We start from the raw sequence: 24,370 nt of genomic DNA on the forward strand, positions 1-24,370 counted from the left end.
CAATACCTACAAAATTCCAAGATAATAAGAGTTTAATAGCTATATTAGGGGTTCAAGTGATGATTCAACAGTAATCACATTCTTTGTGGCACCACATATCTGTGGTTATCCCACTTCTGCCTCTCCTACAATCTACCTATAATATGTATATAAAATATTTTAATTTCATGTTTTTCTTTATATTTTAAAAATTATACATAAAACATGAGTTTATTATTGAATATAAATAATATCCAATTAACATGAAACCTACCGTATATGTCAAGATTAATAAAATTGTGGAATTTAATTGTGGAATTTTTAAAATGTTAATTCTCTCTCTCTCTCTCTCTCTCTCTCTCTCTCTCTCATAATTCAATAAATGAAATTATATAATATATCAATGTTAATTGTAGAATTTTTAATTGTGGAATTTTATTTATACTATGAGAGAAGTCCTCTCCATTTATATAGAAAATGAATAAGATCTTGATCTAGGTGATGCATTTTCCATTGATATATTATATAATTTCATTGTTAATTGCTTCATATATAATGGAGTTACAATAGAATCACAACAATTTGATGACAATGGACAAGGATAGGCCGAGTAGGACATGATATGTTCTGCTCGACAACTAGGTCAAGGCCTGTTCTCCTCAGCCACAACGTATGATGCTTTGTTTGAAAGTGAAAAAGCTTTAACAGGCCATATGAGGCTTTCCCTTACCCAACCCATAAGCCATTTATTAATTTTACACCTGCTCCAAAAGCAGACTATCAAGAGTAACATTCACAACAACTTTAAAAGGAAAACAAACCTAAAGGAAAAATGTATGCAACTCATGAGCGACTTATCCTTTCAGTAAAAAAGAGAGATCTAACTTTAGAATCGAAGCACTGGCACATGAGGCATTTTTCCTTTGTTTCTTGCATGTATTATTGTCAAGTTGGACTTATGATTAGTTTGTATCGATCATCAGTCGGCATCTTCTGTGAAAGACACGTATTTTGCTAAGAAAAAGATTGTATGTCTGAAATCGCTCGATGGACACTTGTCGTGACATTTCCATTGCATAAGGCAACTACATAGTCCAAAATGAAAATCCAAGTCTGGTTGCTACGATACAATTGCTACTTTATCTATTTTATCATCTCATTTTACAAATTAAACACCCAACATTAATGGTTTTATTTTATCATTCAACACATTAAAATAATATATCCACTACAATAAATAACAATCACAACCACAACCAAAAAGAAACAATCATTATAATAATAAGAGGACAAGTAAAATATATTTTTTAAGTATAACATCTTAACTATAGTGCACAGCCAAAGATGTCTGTGCACTATAGATTAAGAGCCAAAAATTATACCTTTAGCTCCACGGATGCAGCCATATTTTTCTTGTATTGGTTGTTAAATTTGGCAATATGGCAATTTGACACCACCAATATTAATGCTCTACATATTATAGATTCTTACAGGGATACTGAAAGCTCAATAGTAAAATTACTAGAGCTAGTCTAGACTCCCAATTTTAAAACTACGGCTTAATTGCTTTAATTTACTCAACTAGATGCGGAATAAAAGTAATTAAAATGTGCAATTAATCAGGAATATTACCTAGTGCTTGGGCATACATAATTAAAAATTAAGTATAAAATACAAGGAGTAAGAGAAGAGAGATGCAAACACAATATAACACGACGATGTGTTATCGAAGAGGAAAACCAAAGTGCTTGGTGTAAAAACCTCTCTGCGGCCCTCCAAGCCGAATTAATCCACTAGTGAATAAGTTGGAGTACAAGGATTACAATATAGTCCCTCCAAGCCTAGACTATCCTCTGTACTTAGACTCTCCAAATCCCAGTTACCAACGTGCTTCACCGAGCTTTGTCTTCACTAGCTTCCCAAATCCTGCAATTATCACCAATTGCATCCACCATAAAATGGCATGACAAGAGCACCAAAACAACTCACAACATTCAAAATGGGTGAGGTATGTGTTTGGACTAAGAACCTCTCACGTGATATGAAATTAGAGTGGTTGAAGTAGAGGAAAACTAAGAGAAATGTGTAGAGAATTGTAAGTAAGCAATCTCTAACTCTTCAATGTATGGGTGAAGAAATGATGAAAGGCACACAAAACAGCTGACAGTGCATCTTGCGAGTCGAGTCACGAGTTGGCCAAGTCACAAGCCACTTGTGAGATGCCATCAAGCACTAAACGCTTCAACTTTCAGCATGTTCTCCTCATGTGACTTTTCCCGGGTTGCTCCACTCGCGAGTCAATCGCAAGATGATCTATCTTCACCAATTTCACACACTAAACCCATTACATTGAATCCTAGAAATATATAGAGAAATAATTGAAGAATTATAATCAAATTTGACATGGAATTAAACCCAACAAAACATAATTGAAAATCACAATTTTACATATACCATGATATTGCACTCTAGGTGTTAATATTTACAATATTTCCAATTTACACTTTCTTCTTTTGGATTTTCAATTCTACACATAGTTCACTTGAGTTATTTTATTTATACTCCTAACATTATAATTGCAGTCACATAATGCTATGCAATTTGTTTTCCTTTATTTAAGAATAATTGTTTTAGTTGTCCTTGACCCTAAAACTCTCCCCCATTTTAAAATTCTTTTTAATACATAGAAAACTTAATGTTTAATTATAAAATTTACACTTGATTCCACAAGAATGCATCATTCATGTAGGCGCTCATATATTGAGAGTTCAGAAGTTCTAGAGTTGTAATGGGATACTACAATAATTTACTGGTTAGAATTTACAATTAAAGGTTTTATACTAGAATGTAAAATTCTCTTCATATGGTGGATTGCTTTGTTAGGGTAGATTACCCTCATAGTAGTTTGTTCTTTGGAGAAGTTCTCCCCTGGTTTTCTACTTCGTTAACATATAGATGTGTTATTTGTTTATTGATTTTCTTGCATGCTTTACATATTCAGTGAATTCTTGCTAATTTCATTGTTTAATTGTTTTAAATTGGCATTCTCATAGTTTAACAATTGAACATTATTGATAGATACTAAAGCTTTCACTTCACCTTGGAATTACTTTCAGAGCATAAGCAAAATCATAAACATACTCTATGGTCATTATTAGGGTTATATTTTTTGTATATGTTGGCAAACACATGATAAAACATGCTTTTACTATACTTGATTCTTAGTTTAAGTATGCCTTAATCATACACGAGTGGTATACTTTGAAGACTTAAGAAACTACTCAAAAGGCTACTCAAGAAAAGCTATCAAACAGGACTTCAATACATCTCAATACCTAAATGGGTTTGTCTAGTGATTGCTTGAATTACAACAATGTACAATTTTGCCTTAATCAATGGTAAACCTAATGGTTACATTGCTCATTTTCGAGGGTTGAAACAAGGTGATCATGTATCACCTTACCTCTTCTTGTTTTATGTTGAAGGCTTGGGTGCTCTTCTTCGGATTTTTGAGTTGGACAAACATATTTGGGGTGTGATTAGTTGTAATGGTGGGCCTTGGCTGACCCACTTATTATTTACAGACGATATTTTACTTTTTTGCAGGGCATTTCTAATAGAGTATCAAACTAGAGAGCACGGACATGACATTTGGATTGTCATGCCCATGTGATCGAACATGTACAAGACTTAGGAAACGTGTTGGACACAGCTGCATGTGTGTCCCAGCCATTATTTTTTTGTTGAAAAATGACAGACACGGTGGGGACACAATTGGGACAAAAACTGAGCCAAAAAAAAAAAATTTGAAACACACTACTTGTCATGCCAATCTCCTCCTACTTCATCCTCTCATGCCGATCTCCTCCTACTCCTCTCACGCCGATATCTTCTTCTTCTCCTCCCACTCTAATATCTTCTTTTTCTTCTTCTTCAGCTTATCTATTTCACTTTTACCGCTCTTTTACCCTTTTTCCTTATTTTCTCCGTGTGTGTTTTTTTATTATTTTGTATCATACATGAAGAGTTCTTTTATCTTTAGCCACTCACATGAACAAAAAAAATGTGTAAATAGGTGCTTCTTTTCAAATTTTTGTCTTTTATGAGTTAAAGTCCACCACTAGGTAGTTAATGTTTTAAAATTATTTTTCATTATCTAGGTAAACAGTAGGCACATGTATATATTATTAGTGACTAGGCTTTAATATGCTTCTAAAATTATTTAAAAACAAATAATTTTTTTTTTATAAAATAAAAAATTATAAGCTTTGAAATATATATATAATTAATATACGTATCACCACCATACCTATATTCTAATTTTTCAAAAATTGCGGTGTCGCCATATTGTACCTATTCTTGTACCTGTGCCAGTATCCATGTTCATGCTTCCTATGTATCAACGCATCATTAACACCTTAGGTTTGAGGTTGCATTGGGGTAGAAGATCTACAATGGGAAGACCACTCTATTCTTTAGCTAAAACATCAACCAGAAGACTCAAGTCTCAATCAAAACAGCAATGCAGGCTAGTAGTGAGAAGGAATATGAGAGATATTTGGGGCTACCAGATATATACGGTGGGGTGTAACAAATGAGTTGGTTTTGCAGAAATCAAGGAGCGAGTCTAGAGAAAGCTGGGTGGAGTGAGAAAACCTTTTCACAAACGGGTAGGGAAATTCGGATCAAGCTATGGCATATAGTCCGTTCCTACTTATGGCATGGAATGTTTCCTTCTACCAGACAGATTCTGTAGGGACCTTGCAATGATGATGACTAGCTTCTAGCCTTCTAGTGAGGCCAGAGATCTTAGAAGAAGAAAATTCGATGGTTAAGCTAGGGCAATCTGTGCAGGCTAAAGGTTAAAAGGGTAACGAGATTCCACGGGCTTTGCAGTTTTAACTTGGCAATGCTAGCAAAATTAAAATAGGGATGACGACTATTGAAGAACAATCATTTCCTATATATTCTTCAAAGTTTTTAAATCCAGGGCAATATTCTGTCAAAGGTGCTTATTCTATGCTTTGTGATGAATATTCTAGTAACACTCTAAAAAATTACAAACCCAACACTATGGAAACCTCGAGTACTCAACAAAATCAAGCTATTTCTTTGAAAGGCGTGCCTACTAGCCACAAAATAAATTTGTTCAAACGCAAGGTAAATCTGGCCTCAAATGTGATGACTATAGGGAGGAACTGGAAGGTGTAACTCATGCTCTATGGTCTAGCCCAGTGGTCAATGAAACTTGGTATATAAGTTGATATTACTGCTTATATGTTAGATCATCAGACTTGGAGATCATCTTAACTATTAGTTGGCTTTCATGTAATCGCATAAATAAGACATGTTTGAAAGTTCATACATCATGTTCATCCCTTGATGTTGTGTTTAAGAAAATAGCAGGTTTTGCGATTCCTTTCTTGGGGCTAAATGATAGTACTTCTATTAATTAGCTTTGCTAAAAATGAGTTTGTTATAACTATATTCGATTCCACATGTATTGTTGTAGGGTTGGTTATTGGGCTTTCTTAAATGAAGGAAACTCCTTCATGTTTTTCTAGAAAGTAATGCTACATATATAAAAATTTATAACATTTCATACTAATTAAGTTGAAAATTTTTACTAAATTTCATTTAAGCCTACTAATAACATCACTTTTGTACCTATTACTAACAATCTACTATATTCAACCGTTGTCAATTTTTTTTTATAAGTCTATGAACTTTCTATTTTATGAGTTTTTCACGGTCAGATTGTACATTTAATATATTTCTTGTTTTAATAAAATCCTTTCAGTTTTATATATATATATATATATATATATATATATATATATATTTATATTTATTGATCGGTGAAGCATTTAAAACTTTGAAGCTTTGAACACCCACTTTTAGGATTTTTACCAGCCAAAAGAATAAAAACAATGCACGCACTAGTTGTACGGGCCGGAGAAGCCCATTTGTTTTAAGAACTGGTTAAGGATGCCACGCGAGAGAGAGAGAGAGAGAGAGAGATAAGAGACATAATGCAAAACAAAGCACTAGAAGTTTGCAAAAGAAAAGGCAAACAACGTCAGTGTTGTCTTTTTCAAGTGGACGCAAAAGCTTTTTTGAGAGAGAGAGAGAGAGAGAGAGAGAGAGAGAGAGAGAGAGAGAGAGAGAGAGAGAGAGAGAGAGAGAGAGGATGAGAGTTGAGAGAGTTGTGGCTAACGTTTAGATTGTCTCCCACTAACTTGTGTTGGGTCGGCCGTCACCAAAAATTTTAAAAAATATATATAAAAAAAAATAAAAAATCAAATGAAAATGAAATTTTCAACATATTTTTCTTCGAGTTGTAACATATTGACTATGAAATGTTTGATCAAGCTTGGTTCCTTTGTCTACTCAAACTTCAAACTTAGAATCAGGATAGTTTGTTTGGTTAATGAACAAGCTCAAACAAATAAACAAATTAGCAAAATTTAAATTGTTTACAAGCAACTTGGTTTACTTATATTGAGATAGGATAAATGAATGGAATGGAAAGAATCTTTTTTTTTTTATTCTTTTATTTGGGAGATGGAAAGACTATTCTCTTGTTTAGGAATTTAAGTATGTAAAATAAATAAAATGAGTATGAGAGAACATTCATTTCTTCATTCTCCCTAAATTAAGAGAAATTGAAGAAGATGAAAAAGAGTTTAATAAAATTTTAATCAAAATTTTCATAATGCCCTTTTTATATTTTACAAATTTTTAGTAATACATCTCTCTTATTATTTGTTGCATTTTACTTGTTTCATTTAGCTATGAAAATCAGTAAGAATTTGTCAATTTAACTATTATATATGAAAATTATAACAATTATTTTATTTGTAACATCACTCTTCTTTTATCTTCCTCTATTATATTCCTAATGTATCCTTTCCATTCCTATCATTTACTTTATAATTTATGATAATGATTTAAATTAGGTCAAATATGATGAAACCATTCGAATCTAGATGTATAATGAATCATAAAGTAGATAAATCCAAAATAATTACTAGGGCAATGTGAAAGTGATGGTCAGTTCTTTCAAAAGTTATTGATTTCATTACACTCTTTTTATATATCTTTTGATGACACCCCATAGCTAGGTACTGCGCCAAGATTTTTTTTTTTGTTCACATTGACTTTCCGACTTTCGTCTTTACACTCTTCGGTAGGAAATTCAGCCTGTTAAATCCTAAGGATCATTTTGCCAATATTATACCCATGTCGATGTTAAAAACCAAACAAAATAAAGTTTTCCACCAACCTAATTTAGAGGAATGTCTTCTAACCTATTTGGTGGTCGTTCATAAAATTATTTACTAGTATTATTTAAACAAATCATATAACTTATTAAAAAGTTCATGTGACTAAAAAATATACGTAAATGATCATTTGAATCGACATGTGGTGGGTTGAAAAATATTCCTCATAAGTCTGGTCTGTGTCCAGTGGGAAGCTCCACAACCTCCTTAGTATAAGCTTAACATTGACGAAGCAGTCTTCTCTAGCTCTTAGTCGGCCGGTGTGGGGGTTGTTATTAGAGACACCGAGGGAAGAGTAACAGCGGCCTTAAGCAAACAATTACTTCTCCCATTGAGACCGCTGGAAGCTAAAGTTAAAGCGTTAGAAGATGGTGTTCTTTTTGCCTGGGATGTAGGTATACCGAAAGTAATTGTAGAGTGTGACTCCCAAATTGTGGCTGATGCTTTGAATGGTGTGAGTGAGACCGACTACAATAAGTAATATTATTGAGGGAATTTATCACAAATTTCGGGAGTTTAGATGGATACAAATTTCTCATGTTAGAAGATAAGGCAACCAGCCAGCCAGCACACATCTTGGTTTAATACGCTAAGAATGTTGTTAGTTATGTAACTTGAATTAAGGGCGGCTCTACTTGGAACCCCTTGAACTATCCCAAAAAAAAATTATATATATTATTTTTTTAATTAATTTTTTGTTTTGACACCTTAAAATAAAATTTTAGACACCTTCACTCTAGATTTTTTTTTAAGCTCAACTGAAATAAATTTGAATACAATCCTCTTAACAATATCTTAGCATTTTTAAACACACAAAAAAAGCCCAATAACAAACCAATTCAATCTAAAATTTTGGAAAAATTAAATGCCCATTTAGATCTTAACAAATTTGAAATAAATCAATCAAATGGGAGATCAATAGATGAATGATTACTTGGTTGTGCATATTAAAATAAGTGTAACTCGTAGAATTTATAATGAAAATATCATACAACGATTTCAAAATATGAAACATTGTAAAAAGCAATTATAAACTTTATGTATTTTAGTTTTTGTTTTTGATTTTTTTTTTTTTTTTTGTGATGTCGATATATTCAAATTCTCTATTGTTTTAAATTTTATATAATTTATGTTTCTTATTGACCACCCTATAAAATAATCCTAAAGCTGCCACTGACTTAGATTGAGGAAAATCTTAGTATGATTGAGCAAGTTTTGGCTTAAGATGCCTTGTTTTTATCTTCGTCTTAATAAAGTTATGACCTTTTTATCAAAAAAAAAAAAAGTAATTTAATAATTATTAAAATAAACAAATAAATAATAAAGTTTTAAAATTAGCTTCCTTGACTAAAAAGATGTAGAAATTTAAACAAATTTCAAACGTATTTTCACAGCTTATGTAAGAAAAATAAGAAGCTAATAAAACATATACAAACAAATTAATACTAAAATTAAAATACAAAGTATAATTGCATAAACAAGGTGCAGGATGACGATGCCTAGCCTCAGTAGTGGAGCCAGGAGCCAGGAATTAGTGCTGAGAGACCAAATGGAAGATGTGACGATTATTTTTTTACCCTTTTTTTAAAATACCATATTGGCATATTTCTATTATATCTTGTAAAGTTGAAATAATAATAGAAACACACTTCAATGCCAAGTTGTCCACTCTATGACATTACATTTGTAGATCACTCATATAATTATATATATAAATTTCTCTTACACATAGCACGACAGCAAACGTTAAGCTAAATTCAATGCATTGAAAGTTTAGTTTTTTTTTTTTTTTTTTTTTTTTTTTTTTTTTTTTAAGAAACAATGCATTAAAAATTTAAAATCACATAAAGCATATTATATTGGAAAAAATATCAATAAAATTTTGCTGAAACTTGAGAAACATTAAAAATTAAAAAACACACATACAAACAAAACATTTGGAATAAGAAATTTCAGTATTTCTACCATAAAACACTCAAAAAGAGCATATTTCTATTATCTATATCTATCTATATATATATATATATATATATATATATATATATAACCAAAACCTTTGAAACTCCCACAATTTTCCACGTCAACACAATATTTTAAAAAAAAAAAAAAAAACTTTTCTAAAACCAAAAAAACAAAACGCAAAAAATATATTTTCCAAAACCCGATAAATACAAAACAAACCTCCTTCTTCCTCCAAAATGCAAACCCCTGCCGTTCCTTTCTCTTCTCTATTTCTCTAGCCTCTTCTTCCCCAAAACCCAACACTGAAAATCAATCTCGCCAAGAAGTCATGCCCACACTATCAGCTCCAAAATAGAAAGAAGCAATCATCGACCTTTCCACAGTGCTACTCACAAGGACCGATCTCTACCTTTGAGCACTGACGACAGCCATCAAAACTGGGCATTATACTCTGGCTGAATTTATTCAGCCCATTGTATATTTCAATTATGTCGGTTGGCAAAGGTAACCAAAATTGATTAGGAATTCATAACCCTATATTATATTTTGATTAGGAATCCATAACCCTAACCAAATTTGATTAGGAATCCATAACCCTATATTATATTATAAATAATATTTTTTTAGGGATTATTTGTTACAATGCAACTCACGGCTGAAATTTTTTTTGCTTGCTTTATAATTCTGAATTTTTATTGCTCTCTTTATAATTCTGATTTTCTATTCAGTTTTTTTTATTTATTTAGTTTTGTAAATTTTTATCTGGATTCATGTGGCTACCACTTAAAAACTTGATTTTAGTGTATAGTTTGTGGATTTAAATTCAAAATTCATAAGGAATTTTAAATTCTAATTCTTTGAGATTGTGTATTTGAAATTTTTTTATGATTCATATGTTAGCTATTGGGTTTGGAAAAATTATATCTCCATGTTATGACAATGATGCACCTAGCTGGCTAAGCTATTTCATTTTAGCTGACCATTGGACAGTGCAGCATAAATTCATATTTCTCATGCCTGTTTCAATTCTTATGGTCCATGAATGCAATAATTGTTATGGAATACCAATAACAGTATACCATTATGTCGGGGCCTCTTATGTGTGCAATGAAAGTAACACTATCAAGGAAAAGGCCTTTCCAATACTCACACCCTGAGATGAATAGTCCCCCATGGAAAACTACGCAATAGGATCAAAGACCATAAAAATCTTATGGTTCATAAAAATCTGCACTACACTGCATTGTCTCAAACTTTCTACACTACACTATTTCTCTTCTATTAATGTTTCTTGATTGTTAGCTGAAAATTGGATTCTTATTGTTTTGCAGGTAGGGATCTGGCATTTTGTTATTTGGGTTATTTGGTAATACAACTACAAGACAAGGACAATCCGATATTTACCAATCTCTCTTTTATTTTGTACTATTTCTTGCATATTTATTGGTAAAATGTTTCTAGAAATAATTTGAAATTGGAATGTGATTGCATATTTAAGTTTCTTGGTTATCTCAAACTTGGTTTTATGTTTGGTTTAATTGTTTCATTTCAAGATTGCCATTGTTTTTACTACCTTTATGTACAATTTGTATTCTATCAAAGAATCATGTTTTTTTAATTTCTATATTGCATATTTTTATTCTGAAGTTAGTACATGGATGCTATATTGTGTATTTTCCAAAACCTTTTTTTAGTCATGGGCAATTGTACGTTGCAGTGGCTAGGTTATAAGCAAAAATGGACTAAAATTTCTGAAACAAAAAATATTGTGTATAAAGAAGCTTTTACCAATTTCTGAGTCAAGGAACCAGCTAATAGAGGTAACATAATTTATATTGTAAAAGTCACTCATAATTGCTTTGCATTTATATTATTTATATTTGTGTTTATCTCCTTCTCCAAATTGATTTAGCCACTTTGTTTGGAGTAGTTTCTATTTAGGTCTTTAAGTTATGTTTTTCTCTTTGCTTTTTGGTTTGTGCATTAAATATGATCAAGTTTTTTGATATTTGTATGGATTGGTTTCAGTTTAGGTCTTTAGGTTATATTTGGTTTTGATTAAGGCATTTGAGTAAAATTGGTTTTAGTTTAGTTATTTTTTGTTAATTTGTTCACATTTATCTATCTATGGTGATTGGGTTAAAACACAAAGGAGCAGATTTAAAGAACTTAAGAGAGTCTTAGTCTCTTTCGGTTACTTCTAATATTGAAATAGAGCAGGAGCTTATTCTAGACAAAGTTACAAGCAATTCAAATCAGGTGGGAATGAAAGAGTAAATTAGGCATTTTCCCTTAATCTATATTAGTAGTAACGTGAATCTCTGTGGAGGGAAGGCTTTTCAATTCCTTTAATAGGTTATAGCTTTCTTTTAAGATTTTTTGTGTTGGCCTGTAATGATTTTTTCTGAAGGAATCTTTGCCTAAATATATATTTTAAATTATCAATATATATTTTCTGCTTCAATTTCGGAGTTTGGTGGGCTTAGACATCATTAACTATAGATTTAGATACTCTAAAAAACACTTTTATGGTGACATGGTACATAATATTTAAAAATGCTCTTACTTGGTTCTCTTTTAGAATAGCATTTTGTTTTTACCTATTGGCTTTTCTTTCATATATGGCTGTTAGAGACAATTTTGTGATGCCATCTCTAATCACCTATCCTCTAGATCATATGAAACCGTATATAGTTAAAATATTTCATTGCGAATCCCTGTAGTTTTTTTTGATAAGTCCCTATAGGTTTTAAATGCTTATATTGTGATTGAGTTATATAGTTTCTTATATGTATGCAAATAAATCTTTTATTTGATCAGATTGTCACACCATTCTTGAATATTTAGAAAAAAATTAAAGCTCTATAGTTTCTTTAAAGTGGTTTCTAAAACAATTTTACTCTTGAGGAAATTTTCTTGATGATGGGCTGTAATTGTTATAGTTATTATTGTCTTATCAAAGTTGGTGCTAAATTTGATGTATAAACTTCTTTACTCTTTAGATGAAGAAGTATTAAAACAAAGAACATGAAACTGACTACACCATGATTCTCTACCAAATTGCTTCCAAGGATATTTCTATCTTTCACAAGCTAATTACTCTTTTTTATCTTTGTTATACTGCTTTGTTTTGTTTGGCTTCAATTTTGTTGTGAATTACATTTGCAGAGTTGTATTTATTCTATGGAGTATCTAAATGAAAGTTGTATTTTGCAAAGTTATATTTTTGAATTATTATATAGACAAACAGAAAGAAAATTGGAAAGTCAAGATCAGAATATCAAGGATGTGGGATGCAATCAACTCAAAAAATAATGAAATTATTAGTTTAGATTTGATTTTAATTGATGAGCAGGTTTGTTTTTCTTTTATAGTTTTTAATATTGTTTGATCATTATATAACTTATGTACTCTATCTATATAAAACTGATGCACTTTACTTGCAGAATAATGACTATAATCTCAAGTATGGATGGGAATTCTTCAGGAGTTTCATTCTTTATCTCTCTAGGGTTTAATTGAATTCATGTTTGATTAAAGCAGATGATGCAGAAACTTAGTGTTAGTTGTATTGTGATAATTGGTAGCTGTTGGCATTGTACTAGGAATTGATGCAAAGTTTAGGATGTTTTGGTAGATATTGGCATATTCTTAAAAAAGGACTTAGTGAATAGTGAGAAATATTAATACCGGTTGTGTTTGCTTGCTTCATGTTAATAGAAAGTTGCAGGTTTATTCAAATGTTAATAAGATGAATTGACCATCTCACATCATGAAATCAGAAGGTAGTAAAAATTTTTATATTAAATGCAGGAGAGTATAATTTATTGTCAACAAGTGGAACAAGAGTTCATATTGATTTGGAAATTCCTTCAACTGCTAATTTCAAAGATCAGTAAGTGCTTTGTTTTGGATTCACGCTTTTAATATATTTACAGTTTCTACAATTCCATATCTAATATCTTTATGTAATATAACAGGCTGGTGAAAAGTAACCAACCAATAGTACAAATGCCAAAACAATTCAAATCACAAGTGACAATTCAAGAAGAGATGAACATCAATAGAAGAACCATAAATGAAATATCCAAAATTATGTGGGACTCTGATAATGAGGTAAGAAGAAAGAAAACCTTGAACAATAACATTGTGTCCTTAACATTGCTTTATGTACTATAGACTTGCTTTTACTTGATTGATATTCATTAATTCAATGGAAAATAATTTGTTTTCCAAATACAACTAAATGACTATAATCTCAAGTATGGATGGGAATTCTTCACCATCAAGAAAGTTTTTGAATCTTTTGAAGAAAATGACAAAGCAATTGAGCTTGATAAAACAACAAAAGTACGTATTCTTTAATATAGCAAAATTACAAATTTGATTTTTAACTTCTATATGTTGTAATGCATTTCTCAACCTGTTCTATTGCCAGGCTTATAGTAGTGATACTTCAAATGAATATAACAGCAACTTATCAAGTGAATAAGGAGGTGATTCTACAAAGTTTAAAAAATTTGATGTTCAAAGCGATATGCAACTCACACCAACATCTGTAATCAAGGAAAAAAAAATGACATATTCAGTGACTACTACGAAACAACAAAGAAAGAAGATACAAAAAACTCATTAAAGTTGTCTTTTAATTTATATGAAATATTGATTAAGTAGTTCTTTAAATTTGGGTTTCACTCATTTAATGGATAATTGAGGATGCAAAGGATTTGATTTTTCATTTTAATTTAAACTTAAGTTTGATTTCTATTTTCCATTACGTAATTTATTGTTTCATATCAAGGATAGGAAACTATGAAACTGGAATCCGAATGTACAATCAATGAAAAAGAGAAAAAAAATAATTTACATCTTTATACACAATAGGTTAGCGACTAGTATCTTGTAAAATTGAAATAATACTATAAACACGCTTCAATGCCAAGTTGTCCACACTATAACATAATGTAGATCACTGCATAAAATTTATAATTTTCTATTACACGTAGCATGACAGAAAACCTTAAGCTAATTTCAATGCATTAAAAGTTTAAAATCACATAATGCATATTATATTAGAAAAAAAAATATCAATAAAATTTTGCTGGAACTTGATAACATAAAAATACACACACACAAAAGAAGCTTTGGAATAAGAAATTTTCATTCTTTCTACCGTCAAACACACAAAAAATAAATAAATAATAAAACTTTTATACTTACCGAAGCTTCATCTGAGCAAAGTTGGATATGAAACTCAAATAAAGATTGATTTTTTGTTTCAACACTAAGAAACTTAGGGTATGTTTGGTAACTATTTTTTCCCCTTATTTTTTATTTTCAAAAACAATTTTCTATTTTTGAAACAAAAAAATTTGTTTGGCAACTCAAAATGGACAAAAAACAAAAACCGTTCTCAAAAATCAATTTGTGAAGGAAACTGAAAATATGTAAAAGACTGTTTTCAGTTTTTAATTGTGGGGCCCGGCCCAAAAATGATGGGCTATTCCAAACTCAGGCCCGTCCGAGGAGCGTCCTATCCAAAGAAAAGCCTCATATGAAGCGCTATTCAACCCCAATAGCGCCAAGGAAACCTGTCCGAGGAGTAACTCCTCCTCGGACATCACGAAGCCCAGACGAGGAACTTGCCCCAACCATTTCAGCTCGTCTTCCCAACATATAAAATGAATTAAATCCAAAATATCTCACGGAAGGCTACCACCACATTAATTGCGCCCCAACCACCCTCTTGGCCGCATTAATGAGGAAAAGACTCCTGAACAGTACCGCCTTGGCCTCTGCAACTCACAAAGGGTCTGATGAGGGCGTCTGATGGGACAGGTGCTCAAGTGGATGCTTGGATGATTAACAGGTGTAAGGCTGAGATGAAAAGAAGAAGAATATATAATGTAGTGGAGTCCCTCAAAGAAGGGGAGGAGAGAACTGTATCAGGAACAAAAAGAAGTAAAATCAGACTTGAGAAAGATCCATTCTGGTGTTTTCTATTTTCTTTTTGCAAACCATATTGTCCATGCATTAGACCGAACAAGTTCACTGAGGCCAAGTTCTTTGACCCATCCTCTACAAATAATTATTGTGGGTTGCGCTTTGGGCCAGGGCCTAATCAACATAAGTTGGGCCAGGAAAATCGTGTAACCACAATTGGCGCCGTCTGTGGGAAGAGCTAGGGCATCAGCTAGTGCAACGGTCGAGCATGGAAGAACTAGATCCACACCAGGAGGATCCTCACCAAGCTAACTCCCAACGGACACGACCCGCCGAGTCCCAGAGGCAAAATAACCCAACCAACCCAGGCGGCAGGGGGAATCGTGAGGGAAGTGTGCATACTATCCGAACGAGCCAGAGTCACACTCAGACAGGAAGTCATGTGTCTCAGAGGCGAAATAGTCACCAGGCCATGCAGCGAGAGATAGATGACTTGAAAAGGAAGTTACGACGTGTACAGCGAAGACGATCTCCCTCTGACTCAGGCGAGTCTTCTAATGCGGAGGACATGAGTTACAGACGAAGGTCAAGGACCCCCCCAAGTGAGACCTTTTCTTACGAAAAGGAACCACGCCCAATACGGAAGTATGAGAGCCCATCCAGCAAAGGTTCGGGGAGCGACGCCATGAAGAAGGCGTTGGATCAGGTCTCAAGGTCACCCTTCACGAGTAGAATCGAAGGGGCTAAGCTGCCAAGACGCTTCAACCAACCGGAATTCGTCATCTATACCGGCAGAACCGACCCGGTAGAGCACGTGAGTCAGTTCAACCAAAAAATGGCGATCTATTCGCAAAACGAAGCCCTAATGTGCAAGATCTTCCCATCCAGCTTGGGATCGATGGCAATGAGGTGGTTCAACAGCCTGAAGACAAACTCCGTAGGCTCCTACAAGCAGCTCACTCAAGCTTTTTGCTCCCGTTTTATTACAAACACCAGAGTCCCTCGACCTCTCAGTTCGCTACTGTCCTTGTCCATGCATGAAGGAGAAACTCTGAAAGCATACTCGGATAGGTATTGGGAGGTGTATAACGATTTGGATGACAACCATGATAATGTTGCTATCAGCACGTTCAAAAGCGGTCTCCCTACCTGGCATGGCTTGAGGAAATCCCTCACCGGAAAACCCGTTACTGACGTCCAACAGCTAATGGATAGAATCGACAAGTACAAGAGAGTGGAGGAGGATCAGCTGCAAGGGAAGGGAAAGGAGAAGGTTGTCCCCCTTAAAGCAAATGATTTCAGGACGGAACGTCACAATCCTGGTCAGCCGAGGAGGGATTTTCCGCGACAGGCTGGGCAGAGCAACCCGCAAACAGTGAATGCCATATTCAGAGAGCCGGTACAACAAGTACTGGAGAAAGTAAGGGATGAACCCTATTTCAGATGGCCGGGAAAGATGGCTGGAGACCCTGCCAGACGTAATCAGAACTTGTATTGCCACTATCATCAGGACCACGGGCATACCACTGAGGACTGCAGGAATCTGTGGAATCACCTGGATCAATTGGTCCGAGAAGGAAAGCTACGTCACCTGCTGCACCCATCGAGCGGCCATCCCGGCCAAGCAACACAAGAACCTCGAAGGGACGTGTCTTTAAGACCCCCCACCGAGACGATACATGTCATCCTCGCTGCACCAGGAAGAACTGGGCCACCCATCCCCAGGGTATTAGCCGTGGATCGCCTTCCCTCCGAAGGCAGGCAAAGGGAGCCCAAAAAGTTAAAAAAGGGAAGCTCCTTGATACTGGGGTTCTCGGATGAGGATAAGAGAGGAACAATTCAACCTCACGATGACGCCCTGGTGGTCACCTTGCGGATTGGGGGTTTCGATGTGAAAAGGGTATTAGTAGACTCTGGAAGTGCGGTGGAGATAATGTACCCCGACCTATACAAGGGGCTGAATTTGAAGCCGGAAGATTTGACAGCTTATGACTCCCCCCTCCTCAACTTCGAGGGGAAGCTCGTTACGCCAAAGGGGCAAATCCGACTGCCCGTACAGACTGGGGCGGAAGTGGTGGAGGTGAATTTCATCGTGGTCGACGCTTATTCACCCTACACCGCGATAGTTGCAAGGCCATGGATCCACAGCCTAGAGGCCGTGACCTCCACACTTCACCAGAAAGTGAAATACCCATCCAGAGGACGAGTGGAAGAGATCCGAGGAGATCAGGCCGTGGCCAGGAAGTGTGTGGTGGCCGCCATATTACATCGGCCCTTGGTCGAGTCCTCGGCCCCAAAGAGCTTATAGCAACCAGCCTCCTCGACAAAGCAAGACGAGGGGCTGGCCGAGGAGATAAGGTGTGAAGGTTTAGATAAGGTTGCTGTCAGCAATGACCCGGAGAAGTTCTTTCAGGTCGGCTCTGAATTGCCCTCTCAAGAAAAGGAGGAACTGGTCAGATTTCTCAGAGAAAATGTCGACGTATTCGCTTGGGACACCTACGATGCCCCTGGAGTTGATGCCAGCCTCATCTGCCACCACCTGAACGTCAACCCCTCTTCCACTCCGAGGAAGCAACCACCCCGACGCCCTTCAAAGGAACACGCTAGCGCCGTAAGAGACGAGGTGGCCAAGTTGAAAAGAGCAGGGGCTATCAAAGAGGTCTTTTACCCCGAATGGTTGGCGAACACAGTGGTGGTAAGGAAGAAGACGGGGAAGTGGAGGGTCTGCGTGGACTTCACGGACCTGAACAAGGCGTGCCCCAAGGACCCATTCCCTCTACCCAAAATCGATCGATTGGTGGATGCAACCGTGGGGCACCCCCGAATGAGCTTCCTGGACGCCTTCCAGGGCTATCATCAGATACCTCTTGCGCTAGAGGACCAGGAGAAAACGGCTTTCATGACGCCCATCGGAAATTATCATTATAAGGTGACGCCATTCGGGCTAAAGAACGCGGGCTCAACCTACCAAAGGATGATGACTCGGATGTTCGAGCCACAACTGGGCAAGATCATTGAAGTATATATAGACGATATGGTTGTGAAGAGTAAAAGGGTGTCCGAGCACGTGAAAGACCTTGGAACAGTCTTCGCTATCTTAAGGGAGCACCGGTTGCGGCTGAACGCCTCCAAATGTTCATTCGGGGTCGGATCTGGGAAATTCCTAGGGTACATGGTCACCCATAGGGGAATAGAAGTAAGTCCCGACCAAATCAAAGCCATTAACAGTCTACAGACTCCTCGGAACCCGAAGGAGGTGCAGAAGCTCACTGGCATGATTGCGGCATTAAACCGGTTCATATCGCGATCGGCGGATCGATGTCGGCCTTTTTACCTCCTGATAAACAAGTGGAAAGAGTTTAGATGGTCGGAGGATTGCGTTCAGGCTTTCCAACAGCTTAAAGACTACCTGTCCCGACCACCCATCATGTCCAGTCCGGAGGCAGACGAGGTGCTGTTTGCCTACATCGCCGTAGCTCCCGACGCCGTAAGCCTGGTACTGATACGGGATGATAATGGGGTGCAGCGACCGGTGTACTATGTGAGCAAATCACTACATGAGGCCGAGGTGCGATACCTACCCTTAGAAAAGGCAATTCTGGCGATAGTGCATGCAACCTGGAAGCTTCCTCATTACTTTCAGGCGCATACGGTCATCGTTCTGACTCAGCTTCCCCTTCGAGCCGTGCTTCGAAGCGCTGACTACACAGGAAGGATCGCCATGTGGAGTGCTCTTTTGGGGGCTTTTGATATTAAATATATGCCCAGACCCTCCGTCAAAGGACAGGTCCTTGCAGACTTGGTAGCGGAGTTTGCTGAGCCCTCTATAGAAACGATGACCGAGAAGAAAAACCTGGGTGGAAAACTAGTTGGCGCAGTTTCAGCCGGGGAGACCATGCATTGGAAGGTCTACGTGGATGGCGCGGCCAACCAGAGAGGATCAGGAGTTGGGATAGTTTTAATATCGCCAGACGGCGCTGTCATTGAAAAATCATTAAGACTCGGATTCTCGGCTACGAACAATGAAGCCGAATACGAAGCCTTACTTCAGGGAATGGCAATGGTTCAAAGATTGGGTGGAAGAGTAATAGAAGCCTTCTCGGACTCTAGATTAGTGGTCGGACAAGTGATGGGAGAGCTAGAGGCTCGAGATACTAGGATGCAAGAGTATCTGGGACAAGTCAAATGGCTACAGACGAGTTTTGAATCCTTCAGTCTGACGCACATCTCCAGGAGCATAAACACTCATGCAGACTCGCTGGCCACTCTTGCCACGTCCTCGGCACGTAATTTGCCACGAATGATCTTAGTGGAAGATCTAGTCAAGGCCGCTCCCATCAGCGGAAACCCAACCCAAGTCCATCAGATTAGACAGAGCCCCAGTTGGATGGACCCCATAAGGAATTTCCTCCAAGACGATATCTTACCGGAAGAAAAACTAGAAGCCGAGAAGATACGTAGAAATGCTCCTCGTTTTTGGCTATCAGAGGACCGCAAACTTTATCGGCGCTCCTACTCTGGACCTTACTTACTCTGCGTACATCCAGAAGAGTCCGAGTCTCTTCTTGAAGAGTTGCATGAGGGAGTATGTGGAAGTCATACCGGAGGAAGATCGCTGGCGCACAGGGCACTCACCCAAGGATACTGGTGGCCGAACATGCAGAGACAGGCCCAGGAATACGCTAAGAAGTGCGATCAGTGCCAAAGATTCGCCCCAAATATCCACCAACCCGGAGGGATTCTCAACCCACTCTCCAGTCCATGACCGTTCGCGCAATAGGGTCTTGATATTGTCGGGCCTTTCCCCAAGGCTGCGGGGAACAAGCGATACATAATAGTCGGAACCGATTACTTCACTAAATGGGTGGAGGCTGAACCTTTGGCCAACATCAGGGATGTGGACGCCCAGAAATTCATCTGGAAGAACATTATCACCCGCTTCGGAACTCCGAGAACACTCATTTCCGACAATGGTCTTCAGTTTGACAGCAAGAATTTTAGGGAGTATTGCCGTGAATTCGGGATCATTAATCGATATTCCACCCCTGCATACCCCCAAGGAAATGGGCAAGTCGAGGCCGTAAACAAGGTCATAGTGAACGGATTGAAGAAAAGACTGGATGAGTCAAAGGGGAGATGGGTAGAAGAACTACCGCACGTCTTGTGGACCTATCGGACAACGCCGCAGTGTTCAACCGGTGAAACCCCCTTCTCAATGACTTATGGGGCTGAAGCCGTGCTTCCGATCGAGAACAACTTCCCCACGTTGAAGTCTAGCTCGTTTACACCAAGCGATAACGATGAGTTGCTAGGAAGAAGTCTGGACTTAGCCGAGGAAAGAAGGGAAAAGGCTACAATTCACATGGCCTACTATCACCAGAAGCTGAGACAAGGGTACGATGCTAACGTCAAATTGCGGCCTCTGGGTCCAGGTGATCTCGTGATGAGGAAGATTCTTGGCAGCGCAAAGAACCCCTCTTGGGGCAAGTTGGGGCCCAATTGGGAGAGACCATATCGTGTCACATCCGTGGCCGGAATAGGCGCCTACTACCTAGAAGATTTGGATGAAAAAGCTGTACCTCGACCTTGGAATGTAAATAACCTCAGGAGGTATTATTATTAATAAGAAAGGCTTAGCATACGTTTTCTTTTATGACTATTCGCCGTCTGCCAGTCTACATTACAACTATTTATAAGTTTTAAACAGAACCTAAGTCCTGCATGGCTCCTCGGACCACAGACTCAGGGGAAAGTAATACTTAAGCCAACTATTTATAAGTTTTAAACAAAACCTAAGTCCTGCATGGCTCCTCGGACCACAGACTTTTGGGGAAACTATTACTCATGACAGTTCATAGTTTTAAACAGAACCTAATTCCTGCATGGCTCCTCGGACCACAGACTTTGGGGAAATTATTACTCATGACAATTCATAGTTTTAAGCAGAACCTAAGTCCTGCCTGGCTCCTCGGACCACAGACTTTTGGGGAAATTATTACTTGTGATAGATTGGAAGATTATTACTTAAAGGAAATCATTTTAATGCGTGCGCGCAGTTTAGTACCATCGCAATCGTCAAATGCGCAGCGCCAAAAACCCGTTTTTGTTTTGACTAATAACCTGTGTCTACATTGTTGCAAATGTTTGAAATAAAAAAGAACACTACTAACGCACATCCGTAGTAAACAAAACGAACATTTTATATTAATATTCCGAGTACATTAGAAAGAGAGGTCCTTACAAAAAAGGGGAAAGTAGGATAACTCTCATTTAAAAGAAAAATAAAATAAAATAAAAAATAAAAACTATTTACAGAGACTGAAAGCCTAAAAGGCTAAGCTTGAGCAGGAGGATCTTCTTTCTGCTCGGGTTGAGGAGGAGGAACCTCGATGGTAGAGTCTGCGGCGGGATCCTCCGCCATATCAGGCACAAGGACGGCATCAGGCACCGCCAGGTCCTGCTCCGAAGCCACTTGGGCATCTTCAGGATTCGCACGAATCTCCCTAGGATAGAAGATGCTCTCGGGCAGTCTTAGTGCCGAATCCGCAGGAACTCCTGCAGCGTCGAGAGCATGAGCCCAAGAAATGCCGCAGTACTCCCTGCATACCTCAGGAATCTCCTCAGACAGCCTGGCCTCCGTCTCTTCAGCCCCGAGCTGGCGAGCAGCATTCTTCTCGGCCTCTGTAGCCTCTCGGATCAGCTGGGCCTCCTCCTTTACCTGCCTCAGCTCATCCTCTACTTTTTGCAGGGCAATCTTGAGATCCTGCATTGCCTGCCTCTCGGTGATGAGGTTAAGCTGCGTCGTGTACAGCTCTTTGCGCTGGTCCTCCGCCTGGGTCTCAGCACTCTTTAAACCAGCCTCTGCACTTTTGCGCCGGTTCTCCGACACCTTGAACTCGTCCGTGAGTTGGAGGTGCTCGTGCTTGAGGGATCCCAAGGCTTTCTCCATCTCCGCCCGAGCCTGGGTCTCAGCCTCAACCCGACTACGGCTATCGCGGCAGAACTCATCAGCCACGAACACCTGCTGAGTAATCTGCGAACGAAACAAGGTTGCTTTGAGAAAGAAATCTAACGGGGGTAAATAAATTGATAGAACAGTAAAAGGATTACTTACCAACGCGAGATCCCTTTTTAGGGATAGGAAGAGCTCGGGCTGAGAGAATCGCCTATAGGCCTCCATGTCCCGAGGAAGGAGTAAGGGTTGCTCTAAGGCATCTGCCACGTACCCTGCCCGGCCTCGATTATACTCTCGGACCGAAGCATTGTAGGAGATGGCAACCCCATCCAGCTCCAGCTTGGGATTCCATGTACGAGGGGAGGCGCGAACTTCAGCAAGGTTCTCCTCATCCCGGCTCTCCGAGGAGTTACCCCTTCTGCTCCTTGGCGCCCTCGTAGTCTTTTACTGCTTGGTCGGCTGGGCAGTCACCTCACCTTCCTCAGGAGTGTCAACCGGCCTCTTCTTCTTCAGGTCCGGATTAACCTTAAGGCCAGGGTCCGAGACGCCCAAAGGGACCACAGGGGGAAGGGTTTTGACCTTTGATGGACTTGGTCCCTTCGATGACTGAACCTTTGAGGACTGACCTTTCCTTCGGGAGGACATCAGCTCCTTTAGAGTCTTTCCCTTTCCTGCCATGGGCTCTACCTCTTCGTCTGAAGTATCGTCCGAGCAGATAACGATTGAGGGAATACCAATTGCGGAATGTTGGTCCTGCTCTGCTTCGGGATTAGAAAGCTCCACCAAGAGGTTTTGCTGAATTTCCTCCTCGAAATAAAACTTATCTATCTCTTCCTCAAGGGAAAGACGAGATGATTCAGCCTCTTCTTCAACCAAAGCAGCAGCGCCAGGCTCGTTCACCGAAGGTAGCTGCTCTGCTAAGTAGGGATTTCTGACACCTGGCAACACAACTGGTGGCAAATCGTGGTCAGCTAGGAATCCGTCCTGGGACACGTCAATTCTAGCCAGCCTCGGACTGCCAGCCCTTATAGCGTGACCGACTGCCTGAAAAGCGCTGCTCAGAGGTTGGTAACCCAGAACCAGATGGGCCGCACGCAACTGTCCGTCCTGGGCGACGTAAATCTCCGACCTAAGAAGATAGTTCAGCGCTGGCATGTTCACAAGGCTTATCCGAGGAGCAACGTGACTTTTGTCTGCAAACAAAACAAGAAAAGTGAGGTTAGACCATGAAATTTTCCAATTACAAAGAAAGCAAGAAAAATAACCCCTCAACACTAAATCCTTTCCCCAAAAAGGATCAATCCTAAAAGTGCCGCACCTGGGTTTCCTGCCCGAGTTGGACAATGAATACCGTCGAACCACTCCCCAGAAGCAATGAGGAAGTCATTCTTCACGGTCTTATTGGAAACTGGAAGACAAGAGATCAACCTAACGTCCTCGTTCCGGGATTTAAGATAATACCCATCATCCCCGAGGCGGTGACATTCGTACAGATAAGCCACATCGTGCCAAGTAAGGCCTAGATTCATCCGCTCGTTTAAGACATCTACACAGCCTAGTATCTTGAACATATTCGGGGCACACTGATACGGCGTCAACCTATGGTTGAACAGGTATTCCCTCGTGATCCTACGCATGGGAAGTGTCATCCCTCCCTCTATGAAAGCAATCATGGGAATAACGACTTCTCCCACAACTCTATCTGTCAATACTCCTTCCAGAGGACAGTACCACAGCCTAACCCCAGGGGGAATGTGATATTTAGCCCTAAAGGCCTCCATAGCGGCTGGAGTTTTTACTAATTTTTCGAATCTACCCATCTGAACTGAAAGGGGGAAATGAAAGTAGAGACCACGAAGAAAAGTAAAGTCCGAGGAGGGAATTGAAACGGAGAGAAAAGCGAAATGTACTGGTACCTTCACAAAACGCTCAAGGGGACGCCTGGAAATCTCTCTTGGATGAAACGCTTCACAAAAACGGCTACGGCGGCGTAACGGACGCAAGTGTTCGTATATCTCCGGGATTCGATGGAGTTCTCTGGAGTCTTTTGAGGTTTGTGAAATGCAGATGAAAGAAGGAACTGAACCCCTCTGACGTCTTATATAGCCGGGAGGAGAGAGAAAAGATCATCCCTGCCTAAAAATACGGAAAAAAACGATGGCCGTTCGATCCACGCCAAGCCGTTGGATGAAGGGAACATAACGCCTCCAGAAGTTAATGGCCACGCCTCGTAAATTGTAGCGCGTCA

At 38.4% G+C, this 24,370-nt stretch overlaps 1 protein-coding gene across 1 annotated transcript; it reads right to left on the reverse strand.

Annotated features, from left to right (window-relative positions):
- Window positions 1-13,768: 13,768 nt before the first annotated feature.
- LOC126704046 (uncharacterized) lies at window positions 13,769-22,373 on the reverse strand. Its single transcript, XM_050403086.1, has 3 exons — window positions 22,282-22,373; window positions 21,775-22,200; window positions 13,769-13,780 (listed from the first exon to the last, which is right to left on the reverse strand). The coding sequence occupies exons 1-3, from the start codon at window positions 22,345-22,347 to the stop codon at window positions 13,769-13,771; spliced, it is 504 nt and encodes a 167-aa protein (XP_050259043.1). The 5' UTR covers window positions 22,348-22,373.
- Between the last annotated feature and the right edge of the window lie 1,997 nt (window positions 22,374-24,370).

Source organism: Quercus robur, chromosome 10 (assembly GCF_932294415.1).
Source record: "Quercus robur chromosome 10, dhQueRobu3.1, whole genome shotgun sequence".
NCBI lineage: Eukaryota > Viridiplantae > Streptophyta > Magnoliopsida > Fagales > Fagaceae > Quercus > Quercus robur.

Coding starts and splice junctions, on each gene's coding strand:
- LOC126704046 (XM_050403086.1), bottom strand. CDS start 22,347: ATGGAGGCCTATAGGCGATTCTCTCAGCCCGAGCTCTTCCTATCCCTA. Junction 22,201..22,281: donor TAAAAAGGGATCTCGCGTTG/GTAAGTAATCCT, acceptor TTTCGTTCGCAG/ATTACTCAGCAGGTGTTCGT.